The sequence below is a fragment of the Choloepus didactylus genome, chromosome 1 (assembly GCF_015220235.1).
Source record: "Choloepus didactylus isolate mChoDid1 chromosome 1, mChoDid1.pri, whole genome shotgun sequence".
Lineage (NCBI taxonomy): Eukaryota > Metazoa > Chordata > Mammalia > Pilosa > Megalonychidae > Choloepus > Choloepus didactylus.
Genome location: NC_051307.1, coordinates 227,051,165 through 227,073,706, shown reverse-complemented (window position 1 = coordinate 227,073,706; position 22,542 = coordinate 227,051,165). Strand labels below are relative to the sequence as shown.

The 22,542-nt window shown below is 38.0% G+C and overlaps 1 protein-coding gene and 2 pseudogenes across 1 annotated transcript in view; 1 reads left to right on the top strand and 2 right to left on the bottom strand.

Moving 5' to 3' along the window:
- Positions 1–22,542, top strand: part of SHQ1 (SHQ1, H/ACA ribonucleoprotein assembly factor) — a 114,049-nt gene that overhangs the window by 12,677 nt on the left and 78,830 nt on the right. Inside the window, exon 5 of the mRNA XM_037800377.1 lies at positions 20,376–20,488. Within this exon, the coding sequence (XP_037656305.1) occupies positions 20,376–20,488 (113 nt within the window). The remainder of the gene's footprint in view (positions 1–20,375; positions 20,489–22,542) is intronic.
- LOC119510288 lies at positions 7,184–15,202 on the bottom strand (annotated as a pseudogene).
- LOC119510297 lies at positions 7,867–8,918 on the bottom strand (annotated as a pseudogene).

Below are 22,542 nucleotides of genomic sequence, written 5' to 3'. Positions count from 1 at the left end.
ACAGAATTCCCACATATCCCCCTGTTTTATTTAAAAATTTTATATTGCAATTAGAAGGGCTTGTAACAGATCTGTGGCAACAAAGGTGATGAGTTTTTCTTCAGTTCTTCATATTTGGGACATGGTGTTGATTATTGACAGTTTTGTTTTTAAGGAAATTTGATGGCAGAATTCAGATTATTTTTTGATAATTGCTCACAAAGCATGGCAGAGTTATTTTGCTTCTTTTTAAAAGTCTTTGTTGTTTTTTGTTGTTGTTGAAGATGAAGCTCTGACTTATAGTGAACTGTAAGCACTTTTAGAAAAGCATTAGAGTAAGACAATGTAACTTAGAAGGAAATTTGGCTGTTTTTGTGACAGATAACACTTTAAAAATAACTAAAATTATAGCTAGCAGTATTACATTGTTGTTTGATGTTATGCACATCAGTAACCAAAGAAGGTTAGAAGTTTTTAATTTTTATCGCATTGTCTAAACATTTTTTTGCAAATTATAACATATTACATGAATTTAATCATTTTTAGCACTTCATTTTTTTTTTCCAAGGTGAACAAACATTTCTTTGTAACTGTTGGGAATAAAAAGATATCTTCTAGGGCTCGACCTTGAGAAAGCAAATTGTTAAAAGCTGTCAGGTTTGAAACAGTATTTTTTTTTGTTATTTAACTAAAGTTAAGGAAAAGACTTAGCTGTTTTAAAAGTGAGAAGATAATATTTTTAAACTACCAAGGACATGATAAAGTTAACATGAAGTGCAAGATTTCATAACATAACATCAAAATGTTATTTTGATAAAACAGATTTTTTGCCTTTTACATTTTTATAACCTTTTGCTGAGAAATAATACTTTAATAATTTAGGGAAACTTTATAAAGGCACATTTAAAAAAAATATTTCATAATAAAGTTACCAAAGTGATTCTGCAAATTGTTTTTTTTTTTTTTTTCATTTTTATTGAGATTGTTCAGATACCATACAATTATCCAAAGATCCAAAGTGTACAATCACTTGCCCCTGGGTACACTCATACAGCTGTGCATCCATCACCACACTTAATTTTTGTTCAATTTTTAGAAACTTTTCATTACTCCAGACAAGAAATAAAGTGAAAGATGAAAAAAGAAAAAAAGAAAAGGAAACTCTAATCCTCCCCTATCCCTAACCAACCCTGCTCAATTGTTGAGTCATAGTACTGGTATAGTACATTTGTTACTGTTTATGAAAGAATGTTGAAATACTACTAACTGTAGTATATAGTTTGCAATAGGTATAAATTTCTTCCCTATATGCCCCTCTATTATTAACTTCGAGTTGTATTGTCATACATTTGTTCTGGTTCATGGAAGCTATTTCTAGTATTTGTACAGTTGATCATGGACATTGCCCACCATAGGATTCAGTTTTATACATTCCCATCTTCTGACCTCCAGCTTTCCTTCTGGTGACATCCATGACTCCGAGCCTCCCCTTTCCACCCCATCCACGCACCGTTCGGCACTGTTAGTTATTCTCACATCTTACTACCAACACCTCTGTTCATTTCCAAACATCTAAGTTCATCCTACTTGAACATTCTGCTCATACTAAGCAACTGCTCGCCATTCTTAAGCCTCGTCCTATATCTTGGTACCTTATATTTCATGTCTATGAGTTTACATATTATAACTCCTGTCAGTGAGACCCTGCAATAATTGTCCTTATGTATCTGGCTTATTTCACTCAGTATATTGCCCTCGAGGTTTTGTCATCATCCCATTTTTTTTTTTTTAATATGGTTTTGTTCACTCATCATACATTCCATCCCAAGTAAATAATCGATGGTTCTCTGTATGGTCATATATTTGTGTGTTCACCACCTTCACCACTATTTATATAAGGGCATCTACATTTCTTCCACAAGGCAGGAGGGAGAGTCAAAGAAGGTGGAGAGGCAAAAGAAAGAGGGAAAAAAAATGACAGCTAGGAAGCAGCAAAAGGAAAACTAACCTTAAATTAAAGTAGAGTAAAGAACCAGACAATACCACCAATGTCAAGTGTCTAACATGCCTCCCCTATCCCCCCCTCTTATCTGCATTTACCTTGTTATATCACCTTTGTTACATTAAAGGAAGCATAATACAATAATTCTATTAGTTACAGTCTCTAGTTTATGTTGATTACATCCCTCCCCCAGTGCCTCCCCATTTTTAACAACTTGCAAGGTTGACATTTGCTTGTTCTCCCTCGTAAAAGAACATATTTGTACATTTTATCACAATTGTTGAATACTCTAGATTTCACCAAGTTACACAGTCCCAGTCTTTATCTTTCCTCCTTTCTTGTGGTGTCTCACATGCTCCCCACCTTCTTCTCTCAACTGTATTCATAGTTATCTTTGTTCAGTGTACTTACATTGCTGTGCTACCATCTCCCCAAATTGTGTTCCAAACCACGCACTCCTGTCTTCTATCACTCTGTAGTGCTCCCTTTAGTATTTCCTTTAGGGCGGGTGTCTTGTTCACAAAGTCTCTCATTGTCTGTTTGTCAGAAAATATTTTGAGCTCTCCCTCATATTTGAAGGACAGCTTTGCTGGATATAGGATTCTTGGTTGGCGGTTTTTCTCTTTCAGTATCTTAACTATATCACGCCACTTCCTTCTTGACTCCATGGTTTCTGCTGAGAGATCCACACATAGTCTTACTAAGCTTCCTTTGTATGTAATGGATCACTTTTCTCTTGCTGCTTTCAGGATTCTCTCTTTGTCTTTGACATTTGATAATCTGATTATTAAGTGTCTTGGCATAGGCCTATTCAGATCTCTTCTGTTTGGAGTACGCTGCACTTCTTGGATCTTTAATGTTATGTCTTTCATAAGAGATGGGAAATTTTCATTAATTATTTCCTCTATTATTGCTTCTTCCCCTTTTCCCTTCTCTTCTCCTTCTGGGACACCAATGATACGTACATTATTGTACTTTGTTTCATCCTTGAGTTCCCGGAGACATTGCTCGTATTTTTTTCTTCTTTTCTCCATCTGCTCCTTTGTGTGTAGGCTTCCAGGTGTTTTGTTCTCCAGTTCCTGAGTGTTTTCTTCTGCCTCTTGAGATCTGCTGTTGTATGTTTCCATTGTGTCTTTCATCTCTTGTGTTGTGCCTTTCATTTCCATAGATTCTACTAATTGTTTTTTTGAACTTTTGATTTCTGCCGTATATATGCCCGGTGTTTCCTTTACAGCCTTTATCTCTTTTGCAATATCTTCTCTAAACTTTTTGAATTGATTTAGCATTAGTTGTTTAAATTCCTGTATCTCAGTTGAAGTGTACGTTTGTTCCTTTGACTGGACCATAACTTTGTTTTTCTTAGTGTAGGTTGTAATTTTCTGTTGTCTAGGCATGGTTTCCTTGGTTATCCAAATCAGGTTTTCCCAGACCAGAACAGGCTCAGGTCCCAGAGGGAAGAAATATTCAGTATCTGGTTTCCCTGAGGGTGTGTCTTAGAAAGTTGCTCCACCCTTTGATGCCTCAGGTCACTGTGCTTTTCTGCCCAGCAGGTGACGCCTGTTAGCCTATAATTCTTGACTGGTGTGAGGAGGTGTGGCCGTGTTCCCCCAGGCTCTGGGGTCTGGTTCTGAATGGAAAGGGCCCCACCCCTTTCCTCCTAGAGAAGACAGACCCCCCAGGTGGAGGTCATTAGCATTTCAATGGTCTCTCTCTCTGCTTTTGCTGTCTACACCCTTCTCTGAGTCACAGCCCTGGAAACTGAAAATGACTGGGGCCTTCTCCACTGAGCCGAAAAAGAAACAGATAGTCCCCTTCAGATCTAGTCCAAGGCAACCCTCCGGCTCTCCAAGGTCAGTCGTCACCCAAAGCCTCTGTCTGTTTTTTGGGGGATTCGTACCTGTAGTGAGCAGTTCACACGCACTACTTAAAACCCCAGTTGGAGCTCAGCTGAGCTATATTTGCTTGCTGGGAGAGAGCTTCTCTCTGGCACCACCAGGCTTTGCAGCACGGGCTATGGGGGAGGGGGTATCGTGAGTTGGATCCGCAGGTTTTACTTACAGATTTTATGCTGTGTTCTCAGGCATTCCTCCCAATTCAGGTTGGTGTATGATGAGTGGACAGTCTCGTTTGTCTCCCCACAGTTATTCTGGATTATTTACTAGTTGTTTCTGGTTTTTTGTAGTTGTTCCAGGGGGACTACTTAGCTTCCACTCCTCTCTATGCCGCCATCTTGCCCATGATATCTCTATTCATTTGCTTTTTAGATCCTATAGAAATTTAAAAATAGAGTTAAAAACCAACAATACAATAGTACTGGCCTTTATATTTACCCATGTTGTTACCATTACCAGAGACCTTTTATTTTGTCATGTGGCTTCAATCTATAGTCTACTGTCCTTCCCTGTCCATCTATAGACCTCTCATTAGCATGTCTTTTAGGGCCGGTCTAGTGGTAATGGATCTCTCCTAGCTTTTGTTTATCTTGGAATGTCTTAATTTATCCATTTTTGAAAGACAGTTTTGCCAGATATAGAATAAAGAATTCTTGGTTGGCAGTTTTTTTTTTTTTTTTGCTTGAAATTGAAATGTCTCCGCACTGCCTTCTTACCTCCATGGTTTCCCATGAGAAATCAGTGTTTAATCTTATTGAGGTTCCCTTGCTTGTGTCATGTTGCTTCTCTCTTGCGACTTCCAAATTTCTCTTTGACATGGGTTCATCCTATTTGGAGTTTGTTAAGGGTTCTTGGATATGTATATTCATGTTTTTCATTAAAGTGGGAAGTTTTCAGCCTCTATTTATTTCAATATTCTGTTTCTTCTCCTTCTGGGACTCCTGCAGTGCATATACAGGTATACCTGATGGTGTCCCACCAGTTCCTTGGGCTCTGTTCACTTCATTCTTCTTTCTGCTTCTCAGACTGAATGATTTCATTTGTCTTATCTTCAAGTTCTCTGATTCTTTTTTCCTGCCAGTTCCAATCTGCTGTTGAAACCCCCCAGGAAATTTTTTTATTTCTGTTAAAACAGAACCACTGTTACTGTGGTCTTCAGTTCTATTCGGTTCCTTTTCATAATTACCATCTCTCTATAGTCTCTATAGTCTCTGTGTTTCTATTGTTTTCCTGATTTCCTTTAGTTCTTTGTCCGTGTTTTCCTTTAGCTCTTTCATCATATTTAGGACCATATTTAAAAGTCTATCTGGAAAGTCACAGGTCTGCTCCTCCTCATTTATGGTTTCTAATGCTTTAATCTCCTTTGCCTGGGCCATCACTTCCTGTTTCTTTGTATGTTTTGTAATCTTTTGTTGAAACCTGGACATTTTGATATTTTAATTTGTTATTGCTGAAGTTTAGACTCGAAAGTGTCTTTTCTGTAAACAGGTATCCGGCTAATGTTATGAAAGAGCTTCCTTGATTGCCAGGAGCTAAAAAAGAAAGAAAGAAAGATAGAAAACATTTCCCAGTCTTTGCAGATTGACCTATGCAAGTGCTCATCCAAGCAATGAGAGATTAGCTCAGGCCAAACAAAGGTTAGGGGTCTCCCTGATCTTTTCTGCCCATGCAGATTGTATTGGGAATGCACATGTGGCCCTAGAAATTCCCCATGTACCTGTTCTCTCCTTCTCTAGGAAATGGTTTTCTCACATCCCTGGGTAACTACACTATATGTCCTACAGCCACCAGTCCCTTGCCCCTGACAACATGAGTTGACTGCTCTCCCATGGCCATTCTGTGGAAGAGTTCCATGAGCTGCCTTCTATGTATAGGGTGAGTTATAGGATGGTGAATCCCTCAGACCACGACCAGAATGGGCCTGACATACATACTCTCAGTACACACATGAGGGTTTCCCTGTACCCTCTGGAACCCGGACCAGGGATCTACACTGGGAGTGCAGGCGGCTCCACGCTGAGTTGGTGAGAGGGGTGGGGGACGGAGCAGCCAGGGTGGCATGAGATCCTACCACTTTTAAAGAGCCTTTTTCTTGATTCAGTGCTTGCCCTGTTACTGTAGTCCTTTAACTTTTCTGGAGCTTTGAGAAAGATGTTTCTGCCAGTTGTTATTGGCTGTTCAGTGCTTCTGAGGGTGGACTGAGCTGGAAGTTCCACCATCTTGAACAGTCAGGGATCATTTCTCTTGATCTTGATTAGGTTGAGGAAAAGTCTCAGGGACTGATGGGTTTTAACACCTTTAATAACACCCCCTTAACTTCCCCACTTCAGGTGCAGCTCTCGGAACTTGTGCGGTCTCTGTTCATGCTTCTGGGCAGCCCCTCCTCAGCCGCGTGAGGGGCTGCTTGTCAGTGCTATTTACCAGTACCTCAGCCTTAGTCCTCTCATTGTGGTTTTGGTTTGCATTTCCATAATAGCTAGTGAAGATGAACAGTTTTTCTTTTTTTTTTTTGCACACAAGTAACTTATTTTTAATAAAATACATCATTCTGTTTACGTGAGCTAAACAATCTAAACCTTTTAGATTTCAGGTAGTGTAGGTAGAAGAGACTGTTTGATTCAATAACATGAGTGTTAATGAAAAAACAGATTCTCATCTAAACTCATAGTGTACTTCATAAGACTATAATTTAAACAAGATCAACCTAGAGGAAACAAAAACTTCCAAACTCAGAAAAAAACTTAATTTTAATATTTTTAAAATTTTTACAATTTAGGAAAAACACTTGGTTCCATATACGTTAATTCATCTAACTAAACTTTTAAATTTGTTTCTCTTATACATAAAATTATTATATAAGGAGACAAAATGTGAAAAGTGGTACATAAGGGATGTTTGTAGTAAAAATTATTATTTTATGTAACTTCTTAGATTACTTTCTTTTTACCTTGCACCTTATTAAAGTGTTACACTCAATGTTAATTTTTCTACATCTCTTTTATTTCTTTGTTATGCATTGTATTTCCCTTTTAAATATTAATTATACAAGTAATACATGCTGATGGTAAAAGCTAGTTACAATCTGTAAGTCAGACAGACAGGTAGTCTGCTTTAACCCCTAATTGCACTCTCCTTTTCAAGGTAGTCACTTAAACATTTTAGAATATGCTTTTCTCTAAAAAGTTAATATGCATTTTTGAACAAAGATCTCTGTGATGTGATTGGTGAATGATTTTTTAAGTCATTCGGTATATTTTCATGCCTGAGTGTAATTTTCCAATTGCCCAAGAACATGTTGATGTGCTAGATTTTATTTATCTGTAAATAGATATAATTTTTCAAATATGAGTCAATTCCCCAACTTTTATGTCATTTTTCAAAAGCATCAACCTTCTCAAGGCAAATAATATTGCATTTTGTGCCAAACAACCTGTTAATTTCAGTGTCTGGAATATAAAATGGTGGGCCTGCATGTTTAGTTGGATCATAAGAAACAACAGTTGCCAGGTAGTGGACTTTTTCTTGTTGGGGACAACATTGTAGCAACATAGCATTCCCGATCACCTGGATTAACAGCGACTAAGGTACCTCTATCCCAAATCCTGTCAAATTTGCCAATATTTACTCTGAAAAGATAAAAAAATGATGCAACAGTACAATGAAATGTTCCCTGAAGAACTCTTAAATACATTGGATCCAGGAATTTCAGCAGTTGGTTCTTTTTTTTTTTTGATCTTTTTTACTTTAATTGTTCTTTTTCACTTTAATTTTTATTCTTATTACTTTTGTGTGTGTGGTAATGAAAATGTTCAAAAATTAATTTTGGTGATGGACGCACAACTGTATGGTGGTACTGTGAATAATTGAATGTACGCTTTGTATGACTGTATGGTATGTGAATATATCTCAATAAAATTAAATTATTAAAAAAACCCAAAAAACTATACACCCCAAAAAATAAATAAATAAATCCAATACTATTTCCTCAGTACTTTATAAATGGAATTTTCTTTTACTTATATCCATTTCCCGGGTCTTATGCACCCATTCATATTCTCCATATTTAGAATCAAAGGTTCCTTTCTGAAGAGATCTTAATTTTAAGGTAAAATGTAGTCCAAGCTCCTGAATTCCTACTTTCTTTTCACTCTTGAATATGCATCTGTGAAATCTGAAAAAAACATAATCCCACTGATTGTGGAATGTAGCAACCTGCCTTCTGATAAAGTGAGGATTATGGGGAAACAGAGATGCAAACATATGTCCAATAGAATGGCCCAGCCGTGTTGTAAAATTATTCATAATTATTTCAGGAATGTGCTCTGTGGGGTCCTTGCCTCTTCTCTTGATTTCTTTACGCAGACGAACACTACTCATTTTAAAATGAGCTGTTGGACCATGTGGCAAGTGACTCAAAATAAGTACATTTGGTGCTTTACGATCTTCATTAATAACAATTAGATTTGTGAAATCTCTACAGATGCACTGTGAAATAATTTTTTTCAGAGCCAGTCCTCTTTTGTAATAAACATGTGAGTTTCATATAACTGTAGACAGCTGTTCACAGAGCCATACTGTTCTCCCGTGAGGTCTGTCTGATATTGTGATGAGAATTTTGGGAGAAGTCTGTCTGTTGAAGTAAGAAGCAAATTCATCTGTATCTTCATCATAAGCAACCTCTTTGTCATTAGGATCTACTGTGGTTTCATCATGTATTCGCTGATTGTCGATGGTCTTGGGTGTAGGCTTTGGTGGAGCCTTATCAGCAAGAGCCTCTCTCTCCTTTTTAAATTTTTTCTTAGCTGCCAACTTTTCCTTCTGCTCCTGCTGTTTCCACTGCGTGAATATTAAGTGTCGCCGCTGCTTATTCTTGTCTCTGAAATGCTGAAGCCTGGAGGGTAGGCAGCTGCTTTCAGGGGTTGAACCCCGCTTTCCGCCGCCCCATCCCCAGTGACTGCTGTCTCTTGAGATTCTTGGGAAGTGGCTTTTAGTTTCAGGCCTTTCTTCCCGCTGCCTCTGCTTTTATCCTCTGCCTTTGCCACGGTGTTTTTAGCAATTGGTTCTTCTGAGTAAGAAAGATTCTGCTTGGTAAAAAATTCTTGAATCCCAAGTTCACTGATCTCCACACCAACTATGCTGTGTCCCAGGTCTGCAAACCATCTCATCTCAACTGCTTTTCCACAAAAAGGAAAAAATATCCTGAGTCCACTCTTGCTGTTAAGAAAAGTATCCAAATGCTTCCTTAATAGCTGATGTCCTTGTTCTTGATAAAATGCAATGTTGTGGCTCACCCACTTTTCTTGCCAGTCTTCCAGAATTAGTACTTGGTTTTTCTGTACCTCATTATCAGGGTACTCTTAAATTTCGAGTAAAGTTCTTTTATCATTCACAGTTTTGTAGACACCTTTGCCTCACAAGATGCCTCTAATGCCTCTTCAGCCGCCTGCTGCCTGCCATTATCTCTGTTGTGGATGTGGGCCGCTAAATCATGATCCTCATGGCCCAACTCCTCCCCATCCCCCACCCTGTCCCCCAACCTTTTCATGTGTTTTTTAGCCATTTGTATTTCCTCTTCGGAAAAATGCCTTTTCCTATCTTTTGCCCATTTTATAATTGGGCTGTTTGTACTACTGTTGTTGATTTGTAGGATTTCTTTATATATGCAGGGTATGTCTCATCAGATTTATGGTTTCCAAATATTTTCTCTCATTAAGTTGGCTGTCTCTTCACCTTTTTGAAAAACTTTTGAGGTACAGGAGATTTTGATTTTGAGAAGTTCCCATTTGTCTATTTCTTTTTTCATTGCTTGTGCTTTGGGTATAAGGCCTAAGAAGCAACCTCCTAAAACTAGGTCTTGAAGATGCTTACCTCTATTATCCTCTAAGAGTTTTATTGTGCTGTCTCTTATATTGGGGTCTTTGATCCACTTTGAGTTAAATTTTTTCATAGGGTGTGAGGTAGGGGTCCTCTTTCATTCTTTTGGTTATGGATATCCAGTTCTCCCAGCCCCATTTCTTGAAGATACTGTTCTGTCCCAGTTCAGTGGATTTGGGGGCCTTATAAAAAATAAGTTGACTGTATATCTGGGAGTCTATTTCTGAACTCTCAATTCGATTCCATTGATCAATATGTTGTCTTTGTGCCAATACCATGTTGTTTTGACCACTGTGACTTTATAGTAGCCTTAAAAGTCTGGAAATGTAAGTCCTCCCACTTCATTCTTCTTTTTTAGGATGTTTTTGACAATTCAAGACCCCTTTCCCTTCCAAATAAATTTAATAAGTAGCTTTTCCAAGTCTGCAAAGTAGGTTGTTGGAATTTTGACTGGAATTGCATTAATCTATAGATCATTTTGGGTAGAATTGACATCTTAACAATGTTTAGCCTTCCTATCTGTGAGCATGGAATATCTTTCTACCTATTTAGGTTCTTTTTTATTTCTTTTAGTAAAGTTTTGTAGTTTTCTGTTTAGTGGTCTTTTATGTCCTTTGTTAGGTTTATTCCTAGGCACTTGATTTTTTTAGTTGCTATTGTGAATGGAATTTTTTTTTTTTTTTAATTGCCTCTTCGGTTAGGTCCTTGCTGGTGTATAGGAACATTACTGACTTGTGTGCATTAATCTTGTATCCTGCCACTCTGGTGATTTGTTTATTAGCTCAAGTAGCTTTGTTGTCAGTTTCTCAGGATTTTCCAAGTATAAGATCATATCATTTGCAAATAATGACAGTTTTACTTCTTCCTTTCCAATTTGGATATCTTTTATTTCTTTTTCTTGCCAAATTGCTCTGGCTAGATCTTCTAGCACAATATTGAGTAATAGAGGTGACAGTGGCTTCCTTAACTCATTCCTGATCTTAGGAGGAAGTCTTTCAGCCTCTCACCATAGAATATTATGCTGGCTTTATGTATGCCCTTCAATTCCTACCCTTTGATCTGTTTTTATCAAAAAGGAATGTTGAATTTTGTCAGATGCCTTTTCAGTGTCTGTCCTAGTTTGCTAATGCTGCAGAATGCAAAACACCAGAGATGGATAGGCTTTTATAAAATGGAGGTTTATTTTGCTACACAGTTACAGTCTTAAGGCCACAAAGCATCCAAGGTAACACACCAGCAATCGGGTACCTTCACCGGAGGACGGCCAGTGGTGTCTGGAAAACCTCTGCTAGCTAGGAAGGCAGCCGGCATCTGCTCCAAAGCTCCGGCCTCGAAACGGCTTTCTCCCAGGACGTTCCTTTCTAGCAAGCTTGCTCCTCTTGAAAACATCACTCCCAGTTGCACTCACCCCCCCCCCCCCCCAGTTAGCTCATTTATATAGCTCCACCGATCAAGGCCCACCCTGAATGGGTGGGGCCACGCCTCCATGGGAACATCTCATCAGAGTCATCTCCCACAGCTGGGTGGGGCACATTCCAAGCAAATCCAACCAGCTCCAAAAACGTCTGTCCCACAAAACTACAAAGACAATGGCATTTGGGGGACACAATACATTCAAACCGACACAGTGTCTATTGAGATTATCATTTAATTTTTCCCTTTTGATTTGTTAACGTATTGTATTACATTGATTGATTTTCTTATTTTGAACCACCTTTGCATGCCAGGAATGAACTCCACTTGGGTTCATATATCATACCACTGCTTTCTTGCCTCCATGGTTTCTGATGAGAAAGTGGCATTTAGTCTATTTGCGGAGTCCTTGTATGTGAGGAGTCTCTTATCTCTTGCTGCTTTCAGGATTCTTTTGTCATCTTTGCCATGTGACATTCTTGGAAGTATATGTCTTGGAGTAGGTCTGTTAGGATTTGTTGTTTTTGCGTTGCAGTTCTTGGACATGCATATTTGTATCTTTCATAAGAGTTGGGACATTTTTTGCCATTATTTCTTTAGATATTCTTTCTGCACTTTTCCCTTCTCTTCTTCTGGGACACCCATGATGCGTACATTTGTGCACTTCATGCTGTCCTTCAAATCCCCGAGACATTGCTCATTTTTTTCCTATTCTTTTCTCTTCTGTTCATCTGTCTGAGAGATTTTGATTGTCCTATCTTCTAGTTCACTGATTCTTTCTTCTCCCTGTTCAAATCTGCTGTCGTATGCCTCTAATGTATTTTTAATCTCTATTGTATCTTTCATTCCCGTAAGTTCTGTTATGTTTCTTTTCATACTTTCATATATTTCTTTATGCTAACACAGTGTCTTCTTCATATCCTTTATCTCTTTAGCCATATTTTCTTTCATCTCTTTGAATTGATACAGGATATTTGTTTGAACATCTTCGATTAGTTGTTCCAAATTCTGTGTGTTCTCTGAAGTTTTAAGTTGTTTTTTTGACTGGGCCATATCTTTCTCTTTCTTAGTATGGCTTGTAATTTTTTTCTAATGTTTAGGCATCTGATTATCTTGATGAGTTTACTCTAAAGGTTGGTTTTTCTCTCTTGCCTAGGGCTTTATTATTAATTGGCTTTGTGTTAAGGCTCTTACTTGATACTTGGTTCAACTTATTCTAGACTTATAATTGCCCATGTTTAACTGATAGATTTTTTCAGCTCTTCATCTGAATCTTGCCCTGAGTATATGGTATAGTTTTTAAAATTGTGGTATTTGCACAATTGTTTCACCCCTAGGAGAGAAAACTTCCTTTCCTCTATTCCTTCTCCAGGTATCTTAAGCTGTCCTGTTTATTTTTGTTTTGCCAATGTAGTTTTTTACTCTCCTTTTGTTGCCTCTGGCTGCTTTTGTCTAGAGGGCAAATTCTGGGAGAAGGGTCACCCTAGAGAGGACTTTCCCAAGTCAGTATTTTCCAGCCAAAATGAAGGGTGTGTAGACCAACTCCTAAGTGCTCTGGGGATAGGTCAGCAAAGATGCCATAGCCTTTTTGACAGCTCCTTGAAGCTGTGCTTTCCTGGCCTGCCCAGCAGATGGCACTGTTTAGCAACCTGTTCCCTTCAGCCCTAAGAATTCCCTGCGTCTTAAAACCTCCACTGCCTTTGCCCCTGTTGGGGGCAGGGTTGAAGCAATAGTGGTGGCAGATGGGTTAAAACAGCAGTTCAGAGCTGGAATTCAGCAATCTAAATTTGCTGATCAAAAGCAATGATCAGTACTAAGCCGTGGCCCCCTAGCCTGTTCTTGGGGAAGAGGGCGTCCACCTCCCTCTCCATCCACAGCAGGTACCAGACCTGAGGTGGCTCACCCTGACAGTTGGGGGTGGGTGCTGGTAGCTGCCGTGAAGCAAGCTACTCACAGATCTTTACCGCTGTTTCTCAGCCTCTTTGTCCCACTCTCCCTGGATGCTGTAGAGTGCTCCCCTGGCCTCTGGAGCCCCAGAAAAGTTGTTTCAGACAGTTCCTGCTTGTTTGGCAACTGTTTTTAGAGAAGGAATGAATCCTGTAGCTCCTACGCCACCATCTTCCTCAGAAGTTCCTAATGACATGTTATTTATGCCGATAGGACTGACTGTTGTTTGTGAGAATGAGATTGTATCTTTTGATGAAATTGTGTGGTTCTTGGTGTACAGTAGGGACAATTACCTATTTACTCTTGATGGAAGTTGTGCGTTTTCTGTTAAAACCTGATCAATTCTCAATTGTGCTAAAAATGGATGGCATTGCTCTTTCTCTCTTCCTCAAACTTAGAAAATTCTACAACATTTGAGGCTGTGTGGGGAGATTGAAATGAATGCAATGGATAGGAGAGGTTTTGCATTAGTTCTTACATATGTTGTTTCACAGAAGATGTATCCCCTTGAATGTTATATGATGGAAGTGTTTGTGAACCCTGACTTGGAGTCTTAACTTTTTTTCTTTTAATGAAAGAAACGGGGATGAACAGTTTCTGTTTTTTCACCCTTGATTCGATAGAGGAAGGTAAAACTGTTAGATTGTGTTTTTTTATAGTAAGACATATTTGAATGTACCAGGAAAAAATAAGGGACTTAGGTTCCTGTTCCCTTCTACATTTGATAAGAATTGTGTTGCTAGGCCAATTATTTTACTACTATTATGTTTCATCTCCTCTTTGTAAAATAGAGATAAATTTGCTCATCTACTTTATATGGTAGGTCATTTTGAAATTTCAGTGAGATTCTGTATGTGAAAACTCAAAGAATCAAGATTCCTTAAAGGTAGTAAAACTAGAATTTGCTTAGGAACAAATAATGCTGATGAACAATATCCTTCAAAACTGTTATATTTTTCTGCTGAATTATGGTCTCCCCATATTTTCTCTTTGCCTATTCACATTCTCTGGCAATCTCTTAGTAGTTAGAATAGGGTCAGTTTTGTCTACAACAGGAACTACAGTGAATGGACTTCACTTGTTTGACTCAGAGTTAGTTTGTGGTCAGTCTGTTTTGGGCTTGTGAGGTGAAAGCTATATAGGAATGATTGTAAATGTCACACAAGCTAAATTCAGATTGTACATTCAGATTAGAAGTGCTTCCTGAGCAAGAGAACTTGGTTTCTTAATTGCTGCTGGTATTTAATGAAGATCCTCTTGAGGGATTTCTGCCTGGTTGCTGATAAGTTGCAGGTTTTCCATAATGTGAGTCCCTATTAGGGCAGAAGTTCTTGTATTTCTGTTGAAAATGTTCACTAAGTTTGTAACTTAACTTGATTTTTTTTAAAAGTTATTATGAATTATTCTTTGTATTATTTTGAATGTCTTAACTAGTATACCAAATACTTAGATACCAGTTACCCAAGTTGAAAAATAAAACATTACCAAAATAGTTGTAGTCCCTTGTGTAACCCCTCCTGGTTCCATCTCTCTCTTTCCCCATAAGAAATGAACCACTGAGTCTAATGTTTATCATTCCTGAACATTTGGCTTAATTGTCTGAAATCATTAAACTGTCCTTTGAATTTTAATTGAATGAACATTGCTTTTCTAAACAATTTAAATGCCTGTTTTCCTCAATGTAGAAAAAAAAAAAAGCTGTGCATGTGAGAAACTCTATGGGGTAATATAAAGAGTAATCCTAATAATATAGGTTTACAGTCCCATGTGTGCAATACTGGGATGACAAAAATTTTGGAAAAGTAAGTTTTTTTATATTTAATTTGGTGGCCAAACTTGACCGGCCCTGATGTTTTCTGATATTCATTTTTTATTCCACTTGGTGTGCATATTCAAAAAGTTTGCTGTAGAAATAAAAATGTGTTTGAATATGAGGTACTCCCTTAGACTTCTTAGAGGGAGTTAAATAAAATGTGGTACCTTTCTAAACTCTGAAAGAGTCTAGATTCTGAAACCCACCTCGCTCCAAGGGATTTCTATAAGAGATGTGGGTCTGCAGTGTTTGCAGCGGCAGAGACAGCAGGAGCAGCAGCATTAGCAGCTAATGGTTATTGTGTATACCCAAGTCAGACACTGTGCTGAGTCCTTTGTGTGTTTTAACTCAGCATTACTGTTTCATCATGGAATTGTTATTATATCTGCACATCTTACCAGTAGATATATGTATTCCTTTTTTTTTTTATTGTGAGTTTACAAAACAATCATGCAGGAAATACAGGATTCCTGTACACCACCCCACCACCAACGCCTTGCATTGGTATGGAACATTTGTTCTCATTAATGATAGCAATATATAAAAAAATAAATTGTACTATTTTTTTAACAGTAGTTATCTTTGTTACAATTGATGAAAGATTATTAAGATAGTCCTATCACCCATTATTTACATGAGGTGTTTTTTCTCCCCATATACCACTCTGTTGTTACCACCTTGTATTAGTATCATACATTTGTTATAATTCATGAAAGAACATTCTTATAATTGTTAAGACTATTAATTATAGTCCCTAGTCTACAGTAGGGTTCATTGTGTTGTACAGTCCCATGCTGTATCTTTTAACTTTTGTTCTAATAATATACAATCCCAAAGTTTCCTCTTTTAACCACATTCACCTGTATAGTTCAGTGCTGTTACAACTCACAATAATATGCTCCCATTACCACTATCCATTTCCAAACCTTTCCTACCAGCCTAAATAGAAACTCTGTCCAAGTTAAGCATCAACTCCCCGTTCTCTAACCCCTGTCTATCTCCTGGTAACCTGTATTCTAGATTCTAAATCTATGAGTTTGTTTATTTTGATTGGTTCATAACAGTGAAATTACACAATATTTGTCCTTTTCTGTCTGGTTTATTTCACTCAACATAATGTCCTCAAGAATACATATTGTTGCATGTATTCTTTAAAGAATATTGTGGTTTCTTGTATGAATTAAATTTGAGGACTATAGTGTCCTTGATGACAATTAGAAAATTAATAGAACTTTTGGAAATCATGTATAAACCAAGATGCCAAGAATTATTTTTGGAGTATTAAAGTAGCTGTATTTTATGAGATACTGCCACAAAATCTTACATAATTAGTATCACTTGCAAAGTTCCTTTGTGTTAAGAAAAAACTAGCTTTATTTTCCCTGGTGATAAAAAAAATACTATTCATTGTAAAAATACAGATAAAATAGAAAGTAAAAAATTCATAATTCCAGCACACATATATCTTAATTGAATAATTTAACCCTTTATAGGGTCTGGGCTAAAGCCTTTCATATTTCTTTCCTCCAACCTTTTACACAGCGTTTGCTTGTAATCTTCTGGATTTTATACTGATTACGGAAAAATAAAATTATATTTGCTGAAACAAATTCTCTTTCAACCTCCCCTACACACAAACACACACTTCCTTTATTCCTTTCTGAAATTGCTGCCAGTGCCAGGGTGCCTTTGTGCCCCGGCTGCTCCAAGACAGGCTTCACAACAAGCTCCTGGCAGCTGCCAGGAGCAACAATCCTAGAGTCCTAGAGCTTCTGGGCACCAACCCAGTGAGCTTCTGGGACCACCGCTGCCAGCGGCCGCAGGACATCTGGCCTGCTGGCCCTTCCTTCCTTGGCGGCACCAGGAAACCCGAGGCCGCTATTTCTAGGAGACCCACTGGTCAGATATGCACACAGTTCTTTCTTTCCTGTCTGGAGAGTCTCTGCCTTATTTATGTCTAAGCTCACATAAACTTGATTTAAATCCTACCTGACCTTTACTTGGGAATGCCCGTTTTTAAGTAGTTCTAATAACTGGTGTCCAGAGCAATGCTTTTTTTTTTTTTTTTTAAATCGTTTTCCTCCTTCTGTTAAGCTACAGAAGCTTAATCTTTCTCATCCTCTTTTCATCTTTCTCTTTGGTTGGTTGATGCCTTAGAAAGACTTCTGTACCCCAAGATAGCTATACTTTTTGGTTTTTTCCAGTTTCTCTTCAGGGTCCATTTTGAATAGATCCACTGTAATGGTTGTGCATAGTACAGTGGTTGTGTATGGGAGGGAGTGTCATTCATGTTCTGTTGTGTACAAGTTGTACAACTCCATGTAGAAGCCCTGAGTCCAGAGGCAAAGAGGAAGGAGAGGGGAAAAGGAAGGATACCTGCTTTCTCAGTGCTGATTCTCATTCCCATGAGAGCAGGGACCTTGTCTGCATGTTTATTATTGGCTCTCCAGTACTCAGAATAGTGCCTAGCCCATAGCAGGCTCTCAAGCACTGTTTGCTGAATGAATTATTTAATAATGAATGTCAGGCAACAGTGCTGGGGATACAATGCGGGAGAAGGTAGAGGAGACCTCTGCCCTCATGGAACCTACATTGTAATTGGAGACAGAGAATCATCATTTAAACAAACCAATAAACCCGATAATTGCAGATAGTGACAACTGAAAGAAAAAGATGTCGCTGGGGGGTTCCACTCTGGCTGCTATGCCCAGAGAAGGCCTCTTCAAGGAGGTGGCATTTGCACTGAGTCTTGAATGATGAGACAGGTACTGTAAATGCAGAAAGGCTCAGAGCTGGAACTGAAATGTCATGTTCTAGAAATGGAAGGAAGTCTTTTTATCCTCTGATATGTAGAGTTATCCACAACACTCACAGATTATTCCCATTTATGATGTATGTCAGGGCCAGATGAAATAATGAAGTGAGACATTTAATCCCCATGTATGCCTTTTTATTACTATTAGCAAGTGAAGAAACTGAAGCTGAGGGAGGATAAATACTGTTAGTAGGAAGTCACCCAGTGAGTGTGATGGAGTTGCAGTGGCATAGGGAAACAGAGGAAGGAAATTATTAAATATACCAAGCCCTGTGCTTACCTATATTATCTCATTTAATCCTCACAACAGACCTGCTGGACAGAAGGATGTTCCCCCCAAGATGTCCACATCTCAGTCCCCAGAACCTGTGACTATGTTTCCTTACATGACAAAAGAGACTTTGCAGATGTGTTTATTAAGTTAAGGATTTTGAGATGGGGAGATTATTCTGGTGCACCCAATGTAAACACAAGGGTCTTTATAAGAAAGATGCAAGAAGATTAAAGTAAAGAAAGAGAAGGTGATCTGATGATGAAAGCTGAGGGTCGGGTGATGTGATGTGGGGCCACAGACCAAGGAATGAGGACAGCCTGGCTAGAAGAGGCAAGGAAATGTATTTTCCCCTAAAACCTCCAGAATGGATCACAGGTCTCCTGAAACCTTGATTTTAACCCAATGAGATTTTGGGCTTCTGACTTCCAGAACTGTACAATAATAAATTTGTGTTGTTTTAAGCCATTAAATTTGTGGTCATTTGTTACAGCAGCAATGGAAAAATATACACAGCTCGATGATGGAGGTGTCACTAGACTCATTTTACAGTAAGGAAGCTGAGGTTCGGAGAGGTTGTACATTATTCTGCAGCTGGGATTTAAATCAAGGTTTGTCAACTCCAAAGTCATGTTTTTTCTACTTTATCAGGTTACCTTTAGATTTACGGAGAGCGAGGGCCAGTGGAACTCCTTGGAGCTAGAAGGAAAGGAAGCAGGTGACTTAGGGTGCTAGGGAGAGGGACTGGCAGGAAATTGTTCTCAAAGTTATCCAGCTACCTTGAGGTAAGTCCTGTGGATGTATTCCAGTCCCTTCTTTCCTCAGAGATACTCATGAACTTCCTTTTCCAGCTCTGTGGCTGGAGAAGCTAATTTCATTTGGTGAGGAAGTGGGAGAACACAGTCCTGGTCACCATGGGCAGGGAAGAGATGCTTCTGATGGACTGAATTGCAACCTGAAATTATTTTCCCATGGCACAGTTGCTGTGTGCTTGTTAAGCTCTTTGTATCATTAGGACTCTATTATAATAGTGTATTAGGAATTGAATAGACTTGTGGGTTGCCCTGGGAATCTAACTACTATTTATAATAGTATTTTTATGAGAAAGTATGTTCTAAGTCTCCAGAACTAAAATGCAAAGGAATGTTTGGAATGCCAATTTTTATAAGTTTGGGGATAGCTAGTAAGTCTGTTTTTTGTCCAGAATATTTGTACTTACAAGTGGTAAGATGTTCTGGATATTCAAATGAATTCCGAAAAGTTCTCTGGATCCTTTCATTGTAAGTGAATGTGCTTAGATTAAATTATTATTGATACTGCTTGAACTAAGTGGATTGTGGTAGAGATGAGAGATTTTTATTATTATTAGGCAGAAGAAATTTTGATTGTGTGGGCAGTCTGTACCCCAGGATTTCTCTTTCTAATTCAGTGTGTGTCATTTCCATTGTGGTGATTCTTCATTACAGCAGTTTACTTTAAGCTGGCTGATTAGGCACCAACCTATAATTCTATTTACAAATCTGTCTTAACAATTTGCCTCTGTGACTCTACCAAGTTATTTCCCTTGATTTCTTTTTAGCTAATATTCATTAAGCTTCTTTCAGTTTCTGTGTTTGCCTTGCTTGGGGGTTGGTGGTAGGAGTGGGAAGGTTGAAGAAGCAAAAAAGGCAGTTTTAGGAATTTTCTGTATTGTATAAAGTTTCTTCATAATTCCGATTAAAAGAATAAACCCAAGTGGTATCCTAGACCGTTTTCTTAATATATGTGCATTCTTTAGGATTCGGCTTGGGAAATACGTATATCAGCATGCACACATCTTCAGTAGAGACGATTACAATAGAGTTGAATATTACTTGGGATTAGTTTTAATAATTTCCAAGTGGAAAGTCATATACATCAAAATTGCCCTTGAAAGTCTTTAATCTCCTCATAATGGTAATTCTTATTTGAAACCAGCTGAGCTAGAGTATAAGAAGAAACAAAAGGAAAGTCGATATGTAGGTCTGATAGTCAAACCATTCTGCCTTTAATAAGTTTCAAATATCTAGGGGGTGCATGGGGAATTGATGGAGAATTAAATGTTCCTGCTTGCTTACAGTGGTTTATTCCATTCTTTTTAAACTTTTATAGTTTTAATATATACTAATCAGTTTGTTTATTGTGAAGATTAAATGATATAATTTATGTGAAGGCTTTTACCAGGCTTGGCAAGTAGTAGATGCTTAATAAACATTTGCTGGATTTGAATCTAAACATCATTGGTAATATTGATCAAATAGATTTCTCCTGTATTTTGGCATTTTGTGTAGAATTTGATTTTTAAGTGTTAAAATAAGAGAGAGCAGTTATTCTTTTCTGGGTATTCTTAGGATGAATTGAGTGATGTTATTGATATCAAGGATCCAGATTTCACTCCTGCAGCTGAACGCAGGCAGAAACGTGTGGCTGCTGAGTTGGCCAAATTTGATCCTGACCATTACCTGTGAGTATGAAATTTTTTGAGGGGTAAATAATTTACTTGGAATTTTTTTTTTTTTAATTTGAATGTCTTTTTAACTGTGCTAAGTATGTCCTTTTTGAACTCTAGAAGTTATTGGCAGCTCAAAACCTTAATTGACATTCAAATTAAGCTACCACCATTGTACATCTGTGATCTTTGTAGGATGTTGCTTTGTAGTTGTGCCTCCTAGCAACAGAACTCTTCTACATGTTTCTTAAGTTTTGTGCTCGCCAGGCTGAAAAATAGTAGATTAAATTCATGAGAATAGTTACACTTCTTTTAAGTGGACTTTCTGTCTTGAGTAATAATATACATAAATAAAAATGTTTCAATGTCTTTAAGATTTTGAATCTATAGGTACTGCATTTCTTGGCTGATACTGGGTCTTCCTAACATTAGCACTAACACTAACCCCACCGCCTATAATCAAGGATTTGTTTCAAGTTAACAAATAATTATTCTCCATAGGAGAGTATAAATAATAAAATCTAATTTTAATTGTTGCTGTATTTCCTATCTGTTGCTGCAGTGATTGTACCTTGGCTATAATGCATCTCTACCAGGCTTATATTTGCTTAAGGGACTAGTCCAATTAATCGTCAAGTAAATAGTCACTTGAAGGAGAGACGGTGATGTCTCTCATTGACCAGGAAAGCAGCACCTCTTACAAAGAGACAATTGTCACCCAGCCTTTGTGGCTACTTGGCTCTCCCAGGATGCGTGGAGGACGGGTTTCGTAAGTTGATAGAGACCTCAATTATTCTTCCCCAGTTCTGGGCCAACAATTTACAAACAGTTGGATGCAGCTATAATAATCATATCTCCTTATATTTGTATAATTCTTCCTGCTTATCAAGTGCCCTTATGTGATTATTTAAATCAGTTTTTACAAAAGATGAGGAAAAGGGCTTAAGGGACTTGCCCAAGGTCACACCACCACTAAGTGTACTTGATAAGAGCCTCCGTTTGCCATTTTGTATTTCCTTTTCATGTGCACTATTTAAGTTTAACTGCTGTTGCTCTTGTGATTAACATTCTCTCTCCTGTGACACAGTAGTATGCTAATTGGAATGGCAGAAATATATCTTGTGATGTACAAATGCATTGAGTGATGTGTAGTGATAAATGGTTGAACTATTCAACATCCTAAGAGAAACTGGGTAAGAGCAGGATATGTTATATTTTAGAGGAATCAAGGAGATTCAACTCCATTTGCAGTACCATTTCTAATTACCTTTATCTCTCCAATTGTGGTTTTAAAGGTCCACTGAAGAATAATTTGAAGAAACCCATTTCAAATCATGCTGATATTTAAAGTGGAAATTTCATTGTCAGCAAATTTCTTGGACAAGCATAAAAAAAGAACGAGCTTTACAAGACTGAGATTTCAAGTGGGAGGGAGCTTAATTAGAAGAACTGCCTATCACTTCTCTTTTCAAAGTAGAAGAATAGCTATATGGCCTGAGAGAATTAGGAAATTGGAATTTATAGTTAGAAGTGTGATATTATAAGCAACCTTATTTTTCTCCGTCTTCTGTTTTTTATCCAGAAGCTCATTTTCTTTAATAGTATGCATGAAACGTTCTTTCCATTTCTCAAGGGATAGTTCTTCTTACGCAAGTGGTTTAAATTCAGTCACGGGCTAAATCAGGAAAGTGGAAGTCATGAGATAAAAAGTTCTTTGAGACTTTTCTGGTAGCTGTAAGACTTTGGCTGATTGTAATTTTTGTGTTACTCATTACTCATTATTTATATAACCGACTCACCCAAGTGAGTGAGTTTTAACACACCAAGTGTGTGTTAAAACTGAATGAAGGAGAACCTAAGATGGCGGCTAGGTGAGACAGGACAAAAAAAACATCTCCATGAAAAATACTAGAAAAAAACCAGAAGGTGACCCAGAGTACCAGTTTCAGCGATGCGCCAGTTGGATGAGGCCTCCTAGCACCACAGGGGCTGTGTACTTGGTGTAACCAGGAGTCTGCGTTCCGAAACGAGTGAGTAAGCCGGCTGGAAGACCCGCAGCCATGCTGCGG